Here is a 10,003-nt window from a genome sequence, read left to right as displayed (position 1 = left end):
AGAGGAAGTAGCACTAGAGAGCTATGGGTGTGAAGGTGGGCTGTGGCTCATCAGTGGAGGTTTGACATGGTTAAAAACCCCTAGCTGGGTAAACTTCTCAGACTAGACCTATCCCATTTCCCAATTGTGTGAGATGCATGTCTTTGCAGTAAGGAGCTGCTCTTAGTCCCTGAAGAGTTGCATTGTAATTTGAGCTGTGCAAAATCTGAGGTACAGGACACTTGAGATAACTGCCATGGCAGTTTTGGAGAGAAAATACATTTATAGATAAAACAGTTCTTCAGTAAATGATTTAAGATGGCAGAGGTGGATAAAGTCTAACAAATGTGAAACCTTTAGCTAATACAGTGAAGAAATCGGGCTTGAGTTGTGTAAACACAGGCATCTAATCCTACTGAGATGCTCTAGGATCTCTGGCATCCACTTACCAGCAGGGAATGGGCAGTGTCAGACCTCCTAGTCGTAGGAGAAGCCTTAGATATCCCAAGGGGCACTATGTGCTATAAAGTGTTTATGTAGCGGAGTCAAGACAGAATCTGTATGTCCATAATGCTGACTGTCTGCACTTCATGATGTCCCATTCCGTGTCACTGTTCCTGTAAAGGCATGCAGACACATGAAAGTCAATGGGAAGACGCGCCTGGAATCCATAATATGATGTTCTTTCTGATTTACATTCCTTTCTGAAGAACCAATTGCACAATTTGGCTGCAGTGCCTGATATCTTATTTCTGGTGTCATAAGAACTCCTAGTTCTTGGAATCTGCACACCTATGATGTATAACGTCTAAAAGAGTGCTCAGCTACATGATTAGCTTCCTGAATACATAATTTGCACCTCCTATGTTTCTTTATCTTTCTTTCTACATTGCTTCACCTGTTTCTTTTTTCTTTTTAATCTAAAAAAAAAAAGAATCTTTTTTATATTCTAATCAGACCCTGAGATTGGTCTACTGTTTTAAATTTGAATTTTTAAAAGTTCGGTTTTCTAAAATGTTTTAGCACTTGAAATTTAACATTTTGATATCAAAGCACCTTAATACTGTGCTACTGATAAATTATTAAATGGGTAATTCTGCTGAGAGAGGTTACCATATTACCACCTTTGTGAAGCTTTTTTGTAGGAGACTGTAGGTAAGCCTGTGTTAGGATGCAGTCTTAGCCAAGAAACAGCTCTGATCTGTAGCCATGGATTCCAGCTCACTGGAATGTGCAGCAAAATGTTCTTTTTGGAAGACTTTTTGCATTGCACTCTTCCCACTGTTTAGCGAACATTAGACCAAACGTCATTTTCTGAAGGGCCCTGTGATTGCAACAGTACTGTACATTTGGTAATACTTGGAAATGCTGCAGTCATTTCCCTTTCCTCTGAGGTTGCAAGGTCCCAAACATTCTCATCTGCCCTGTAATTGGTGATAAACATTTCTGCTCACAGTTTGTTTAAATCTGTTGTCTACAGTACCAAGTTCTGTACAATTGTTCGTTGCTACACTGAGAGTGACACTGCCTGCCATTTATTTTTTGGGACTTAAAAGTAGAAATATCTAGAGTTAAAATGGAAGTACAAAATTGATTGAGAGAACCTGAGAGAAAAGCCTCCTCACAACTTATTCTCTGAAGTCTGTTGATTGTACAATGAAGAGACATTGTATGTTCTCACCACCCATCTGCGCTGAAAATATTATCTTGTGCTATTCTTACAGCTTTGGTTTGATTGACTCTGATTATAAGCAGATTTTTACTTTGTTTCATAGGTCTGACCTGCAATCTGCATTTTTTATTCTATGCTTATCAACTATATACCAAGAGAGTGGATGTAAAACTCATGAAAACAGCAGTATAATAATAAAGTATGAACTTCAAGACCGTTATCAAGAATGGAGGCTAACATGGCTCATATTTACAAAGAAAAAATTATATAATTGTCAGCTCTTCTAAAAACAAAACCCAATAAACCCCCAGACCATCTGTTCAGTATGGTTGTTTTCTTGGGTGCCTCCATAGGTCAACAGTTTCCAGGGTTGAATACGGTTAATTGCTATAGTGGTTTTATTAGTCTGCATTTTAATCTTGCCAAATTTAATGTTAGAAGAGTTGCCTACTTAATTTTTTTAATTTTGTTTTTATTCTTCTTAAATAAATAAGGAAAGAGACAGAATTCTACCAATTTAGCTATTTCTAAGGTTTTTATCTTTTTCAACAGTAGCTTTGAATGATTAATGTGAGCAAATGCCTTTTAGTTTTGTCTGCCAGTGGAAAAGTGTACCTGAGCTCGTTCAAGTGCTGTTAATGAAAGTGATAAAAGCAGTGATTTGTTATTGCTGCTGCCATTAGTTACTGTTTTATGAATCATATGATCTGAGGAAATACAGTGTTATTGCCTTGCATCTGGTAACACAAAAGAACAATCAAGCAAGAGAAAGATCTGTAGCAGTTAACAATAAATCTATTTTGGGAAAAGGACCCTCTCTTCTTCCAGCTGGGATGGGGGGGGATGTGTGGAATGGACTTGGGGGACAGGAAACTAACCTCTCAAAATCAACCTTTTAATTATTTCTAGAAGGAAGGGGGAAGATAGTGCCTCATGAATTCTAGTATCAACAGAACAGTTGAATGGATCAGTAATAATATTCATCTGTTGTCTGATTTTTCCTGTCTACTTAAAATCTGAAACACTTGCATACCAGAAGAACCTTTTCTAAATTTTCAACCATTTCTTTAACTTACCATTGAATTGTTTGCCATTAGTTTGAAGACTGTGTTTGAGTTTTTGGTAGAACTGTGATTCAAGAAATCGTGGATGAGAATCTCTTTCCATGTGCATGTAAATTATTCTCTGTGCTTCATCAAAGCAAGGTTGTGTTGGCACTTGGATATTCCTCATGATCCCTTTCTTCGCAGGACTGTCAGTGTTAATCTGAAACAGAAAGCAACACCACTAAGGCATCTCTGAATATATACAAAGGTAGGGGAAGGATCATTGAATTCAGGGGATCTGTATTGAATGCCTTCTATTTATATCTTTTTATGTATTTTATAATCCAAAATCAGAACTGAAAACAAACCTTTCATTTGCTAAGAGTTGTTTCTAGATCTAGGATTAGATTCTGTAGGAGGAAGCCTGACTTTTGATTTGTAATGAGTCCAAGTGTGTGAAGGTGCACATTACCAGTGAAAAACAATGTCTAAAATTGTTCTGATCTCTAGGATAGATAAAACTGAGCCTGTATACAAACCTTGTTACGGAAAAGTTTTAATTTCTAGAATTTTTCTGTTGCAATCCATGGCTTGTAGCAGATAAATTGAAGCTCTGCAGGTGTGTAACAGCAGAAGGGTGTAGTGATCAGCAAATACACCAGGGAAAAGGAAATGTTTGATAATCCATCAGCTCATGATGAATTACATTGTTTATTTTCAGCTTCACTTTGTCTGTTAGTGTTGAGAGGAGATTTGGTTAGTGCTGATGTATTTCATGGGTTGAGATCTTGCACTTCCAGAGGAGTCATTTGAGTGGCACCTTTTTATATGCTGCTGAAATCTGAATATAAACTGGTTTTAAATCCTCATGAGCATCTAGTTTTTTTAGAGTGGTACCTAGTTCTTGTGTTAATAGTGAATATCAAGAATATATGAAATCAGTGTGTCCTGAAGACTTAAAAACCAGACACCAATAGCAAGATTCTATTACACACTATTTTAGAAAAAAATTGCACAGCTTATTTTTAAATGTCCTGATTTAAGCCCTGACTTTTCATTAATTAATTTGTGGTTGGCAAAACTGACATTTCTCTTTTGGAAATGCAAATGTCTTGCTGAGTTTCCTATAGCTGCTCATGCTAAAAATAAAATCAGGGGGAAAAAAAAGGGACAAGAATGCACTGTCTTGCCAATTGGCCTTTAAAACCAAAAGAGGGAACTTTAAAATTTTAAAGTTTTGGATTTGTGCAAGTGGTTTAATCATTTAAAGCAGCAACTGCTCTCAGCCAACATTTGGGAATCCAGCTGATTTGGGTTTAGCTTGTCCTTCAATGCTGGCAGGGAGGCTGCATTTTGAGACTCTATAATAACTTTATTGTTACACATAAACCAAAAAATAATCTAGCATGATTCTCTGGTTGTGTCAGCCTGCCAAAAGCAGTGGCAGTAAAAGCCAGTACTGGCTTATTTTTGCAAGGGGAGTAATAAGCAGGAATGGTTAAAGGTCATAGAGCATTACTGGCTGAGCAGGAATGACTTTTTTCTATAGCCACTTGTCAGGGGAGAAAAATCAGACATTTTATATACAAATCTGCTCTGTTTTCCCTAAACCTTGTGCTGCTGGAAGCAGGAATAAAAAAGGTTATCTGTCCTGGAATCTTTCTTTTAGCCTGTTTTACAAAGGGTAGAGTTTTTACTTTGTTCATGTATATTTACTCTTGCAAAGACCAGACTATTATATATATATGCTGCAGTGCCATAATCCAAAATCTCTTGAAGTTATATCAATGGATCTGATGCTAAAGAGAACAGGACAGATCCAAGAACTCGTGCCTTTTGTATTCTTGGTGGATATAGGTGAAAGCTTTACCTATAGACAAGATGGACTAAGTATTAAAATTTGAGAAAGAGGTTTGGGGAGGATTAATAGTTTTCACTCCCTTTAATACAAGAGGTGCAAGGCATTTAATGTTGTTCTTTGTTGCATGACACATCAGGCCCTTCTGTAAGAGAAAATAAAGAGCTCATGATATTTTTCACCTCTTTGGGAGCCTAGGGTTGAATATATCTCGAAAAAAGCTTCCTGGCCATGGATATCCTTCTCCTCTGACATGTTCTTATAAGCTTCACAAGCAAGCCAGAATCCTGTATTTTCATCACAGTGTTCTGTCTTCAAGTAGGTCTTGCAGATCAGAGGCTCATCTGTAAATATTTTAGAAGCCAAATTTATATAACCTGTATATATACATTACCTTTAAAGTCCTTTGGAGGCAATAGAGATATTTACAAGGCAGTGTAATTTTTGATTGCACACCTACAAATATTGTATTTATATAATATAATATATAAATATTATTAGATCATGTCAAATGGGCAATTAATCACCGTATCTCACCCCCACACTTCAACCTTGCATTTTCCTGCATGTGCTCCCTTTAACTTCAGTGGCATTTCAGTATACAGGGGCAGAGCATGGAAAGCTTTGTTCATTCTGGACTCTGTGAAAAAAATATCCAAAGACTTACAAGTATTCCTAATTTCCAGTTCTAAGTTTTTACAGAAAATATCTAAGTATTAACAAATAACCACGATCTGAGTAAAAAATCAAGACCATTTTTTGTGCTGTAAGAATCTAGGGGGAAAAGCACTTAGTAAAATAGAAGACAATAACTTTTTCCTTGACGATATAAACATTTAAAATAATTCTTTCTTTGGCAAATGAGTGGTTCTGCACCTGAGGATGTTTTTGAAACACGTGGCATGGAGTTTGACGGGAGCAATTAGTGGGACCTTGGCAAAGATTAAGTTCCTGAGGCTTGTTTTGCACAGAATTAGGTGACAGAGTTGCTAAAATGCCTCTATCTAGCAGAATATTTATGAGGCTTCACTCGGTGGCACAACAGTGGAAATGGTGCTTGCAGTTGTGAGATGTGCTTTCAAAGTAAATCCAACACAGGCAAACACTTTGCCCACTTTTCATAAAGAGCTGCAAATCCACTGGCTTTAGAGTCTGTCTTTTTATGTGAGCACACCTTTGCATTTCTTGATGTCATGAAGCTTAGAAATTAATTAAAACTCAACGAGTAGTGCCATCTAAGAACAATGAAGGAGGCATTTTAAGAAGGGCAGCGTTCTGAGTACTGCTGGAAGATACAAGTGTTTTATTTAAAGCAAGCTTTCCTACTTGTGCAGCACTCTGGGCTTTCATATTTCTGAAGACGTTGAACACTCTCTATCATCTGGCAGTAGTGGTGATCACACGTGTGCCTGCTGCTTCTGCTGTGGTGGTGTCTCTTCAAACTGTTTTCTTTTGTGGAGTTTCTTCCTGTGCTTTCCCTGCAAACTGTAACATACTAATTTGTTTCCTGTTAAGGCTCTTACTGGCAAAATCTTTATAGTTAGAAGTTCTGTCTGTTAATCTGCTTGCTCTTCGTAGTTTGTCTGTAGTTTGAAAATAATGTCAGTCCTCAGGAATAATTTTTAGAAGTTTGTGCTGTGATGTAACATTTTTGTCAATATTTAAAAAAAAAAAAAAAAAGCAGTGATGTTCCAGACTGCTGGCCATATGAGAAATGTGGGAGAGCTCTGAGCCCTCTGTGAGGCAGAGGGAGGCTGGGGTGGGAAAGGTCAGAATTGCTACTGCAGCTACAGTTCTTCCCGTATCTGAATACGGGAGTTAACTTCCATGGCATCACCCTGCACAGAGGTACTATTACATACAGTGCCTTTGCCATACATGGGATTTCCCAAGTCAAATTTTCTTTCACTTTTCTGCTAATATAGGTTGCTATTCAGTGCTCTAAGTGGGGATATAGCAGATAAACCTGCCCTCATCGTATGTCTTTAGAAGAATTATGAGTGAATGCAGAAATGGCAAGTTTGGGAAAGCATTTACAGCATGCTACATTTATTTTTAGTGCAATGCATGCGAAGTATGTCACATACAGTTGTTTTTCGTTAGTTGCATATAAGGCAGCATATATTATACAACATGAGTTGTTGATTTTTGCTTTGTGGGAACTTTTTTTCAGTAATCCATCTGGGATGCAAACACACAATTACTTACATTTCCTTGTTACCAGCTTTTCAAAAGACTGGGATCACTGTAGCACTTCCTCCAAAGACACACTTCAGAAAAAAGGAGAGCATTATTGCAGGATTAGCTACAGTTCAAAGTATTAAAAAATATATTACACTGTTGAAAATCTGTCCCCTAATTTAAGTATGATCTGTGTGAAACTTATATTGTAAAAGGACTTTCTGTGTGTCCTAAATCTTGTGCTTATTATGGTGATACAAATATTTTTCTTGCCTTTTAAAGGTGTTCCCATATAATTCCTCTAGAAATGGCATTCACCTATTTAAACTGTGCTTAGGAGGAGCACAAGAAGTTACTAGCTTTCTAGACAGCAACTTCATTGGGACAGGAATCCCCACAGAGTTTGGGGAATACTGAAGTTTGTATTTAGTAGCAAAGTCTTCAAGGATACAAGATCTTATTGTAATATTTAAAGGCCTTTAACATCTAAGCTGATTTATCAGCTGAGAGATTAATATAAGCTCTAAACATAAGGTAAATAATTGAAAGGCTGATGCAATCTTAGCTGCAAGGGTACTTTCCATCTCTCTCTAGTCTGTTTACAATGCAGAATGACACATTATTACTAATCTAGACAGATCTTGGAGGTGACTAAAATCAGATTTTTACTTTTATGTTTGCTATTCTTAAGCAATAAGTCCATAAGCTTGTAGGAGTCTCCTGCCTGATTCTGGGAAAGAGCATGGAAGTAGTGAGGTGAGAGACTAAACAATTTAAGGAAAAACAAATGTTTGAGGGCAGTAGCTCCATTTGAGTGCACATAGCTCCATTTTCACCAACCGATTTTTAAGCATTGCAGTTTTAGGACATCAGTGCTGGTAACTTGGAAAAAATTCTTATGCTTATATTAGTAGAAGAAAGCACAAGGGATTATGTGCCAGCCAAACCTGGAGGAAGATCCATTCTCATTGAGTATTTAGTTTTCATGTTAGCTATAATTCTGACAACAGCTTTTTTTTTGACACAGCACTTCTTAAAAATCTAAATTAAAATTTGTTACAAGTGCTGCATAATGCTGTGTAGATTTCTGCTGCAGAACAGCCATTAGTAGCTTTGTACCTTTTTTAATTGGTGATGACCCATTTATTTTTAATTTGATATAATTATCTTTCTCGGAAAAAGTACATGCTGTGACTCACAGATTTTGTCAGGCTTTTCTCCTCAAAGAAATACACAATAAGAGAAATGTTACCACTGTTGAACTGTATTGTCAATAACTCTCTAGCAACTCTGGCCAGTAAAATAGTTATTTTCTTTTTCATTCTCATGAGCTATTATCCTTCTCTCTGCATAAACTCATGAAGTGTGTTGTTGTGGGGAGTGAGAATCCTTTAAATGATTTCTTTTTTTTTCTCTTTAAGAGCTATTTCTGAGTCATATTCACTGTTACTGACGCAGATAGTTTTTCACCTCTGTCAGCAATGGCACTTGTATATAGAATGAGTGACAATCGGGCCTGTCTCACTGAACATCGTCAGTAGAGCTGTCTTATTTCCATTTCTGATTATTTGTCTTTACCATTATTCTGTGAAGCAGAAAGAACACTGCCCCATGGGGCAGCTGACACAGAGGAAAAGCTTTTTACCTTTTTACTTTCCTTTAAAAATTGGGAAAATGAGAAAGACAACAAGGGAGAATGAACATGAGTTATGATCTGTATTAATGCAACTTTAATAGCTGTCGTGCTGACAGTAAGAGTCTTGCTGCACTGATCTGCAGCATGATTTAATTTGCTGAAGAATACGTATTACACTGAAAAAAAATTTGGTATTCCACAAAAATAACTAAAGCTTTATAGCTGGAACTCCAAAATTCAAATTGTAGTGTCTTGTGGGAGCTATCATTCACTTATTGTACACCCTCCACTGTGAGTGGCTTCCCTCGACACTGTGGTCCAGAAGTCCTTGTCCAGGAGGCACCGGCTTGGGGCTGTTGGGAAGATGTCACGCCCTTTTGCATGACCTTGAGCTTACAAAGAAAACTTCCACTGTGAATTTTGAGGGTTTTGTATCTCTTACTCAGCTGCACGTACTGCAGAACATAACTCTCCTCTTTACTTACTTAGAACCGATCCCATTTTCTTCTGCTCTGAATATCTTGCAAAGCCAACAGGCATTTGGACTCATTCTTCTAAACATGCAAAATATGTGAGCTTTGAATGGCTATGCTCAGTTGTGGCCTTCTTAAATAAAAACTTAAAATTCACTGTACGTATAGCAGTGCAATCAGTTCTAACAGTATTCTTATTTTATGTATCTGATCTCTGTGTGTGAGTCGTGTCTGAAGCATTTGACCAAAATATATTTTTGTAACATATGAGAACTTAAAAAAAAATAAAAATTAAAAATTATCTTTAAGCAGTCCAGTGAATATCTCTTAGGGAAGAATAGAAATGTTAATAATTCTCCCTTTTAGCTTCCTCAATTGTGAAAAGAGATTAGAAGGTTGAGTCTGACCCAAACCAGAAGGAAACTAGCAGTCTTCTCCCTGAAAGTTCAGAGTGACCTGGATGAGAGATCAGAGCTCAATGTAAACTGGACAATGCTGATTAAGTTGTTAACTGTCAGAGATTAACACTGATATTTGTCCAGCATGTATCTCAAAATCAAGAAAACATCATATAAAACTTGTTTTTGTATAGAGATGATATCCATAAGAAAGTTTTTGTTAAGAATGAGGCAGTTAAAAATATGTTTGTCTAGAAAAGACAAAATTTAAAAAATATCTTGTGGCATGGAGAATGTTTATTGCTTCTCCTTTGGTTTCCAAGCAATGCCAATACTTTGGTAAGTTTTCACGGGACAGTGAGTAAGTTTGTATAGACCTGCCTGAAATCAAAACAATGGTTTTATTTATCTAAAGTCAGAGTTTCTTTCAGGTTTGGGTTTGACTGGCACATATTACTCCTAGAACCAATTTTTTTTCCTTCAAACTGAAACACACAATAAAACACAGGACAAGGCCGTATCTGAACTTGTGAACTATGCACATTTGCCTTTCATCTTATTTTCCTTCTTTCCCTGACATCTATATTGAATTTTACATTATTTGAGAGTCTTACCCAGTACGTTTCCTACAGGATATTGAAACTTCATAACTCTGCCCAGCTGCTGCACTGCCACTCCTGCTGCTCATGCTCCCTGCAGCCCTATAGGATTGCCAGTGGCCACTGCCTGTTGCCTGCTTTGGAATTCTCTGAACTATGTT

The 10,003-nt window shown here is 37.1% G+C and overlaps 1 protein-coding gene across 1 annotated transcript; it reads right to left on the bottom strand.

The window, feature by feature from the left end:
- Window positions 1-567: 567 nt before the first annotated feature.
- Window positions 568-8,922, bottom strand: RGS13 (regulator of G protein signaling 13). Its single transcript, XM_039389798.1, is given in 6 exon segments — window positions 568-596; window positions 2,728-2,917; window positions 4,738-4,807; window positions 4,809-4,899; window positions 6,764-6,825; window positions 8,858-8,922. Coding segments are annotated over 6 exon segments (507 nt in total).
- Window positions 8,923-10,003: the final 1,081 nt, after the last annotated feature.

Source organism: Pipra filicauda, unplaced genomic scaffold (genome assembly GCF_003945595.2).
Source record: "Pipra filicauda isolate LSUMZ 115617 unplaced genomic scaffold, ASM394559v2 scaffold76_size2844353_pilon, whole genome shotgun sequence".
NCBI lineage: Eukaryota > Metazoa > Chordata > Aves > Passeriformes > Pipridae > Pipra > Pipra filicauda.
This window is presented reverse-complemented; position numbering and strand designations above follow the sequence as displayed.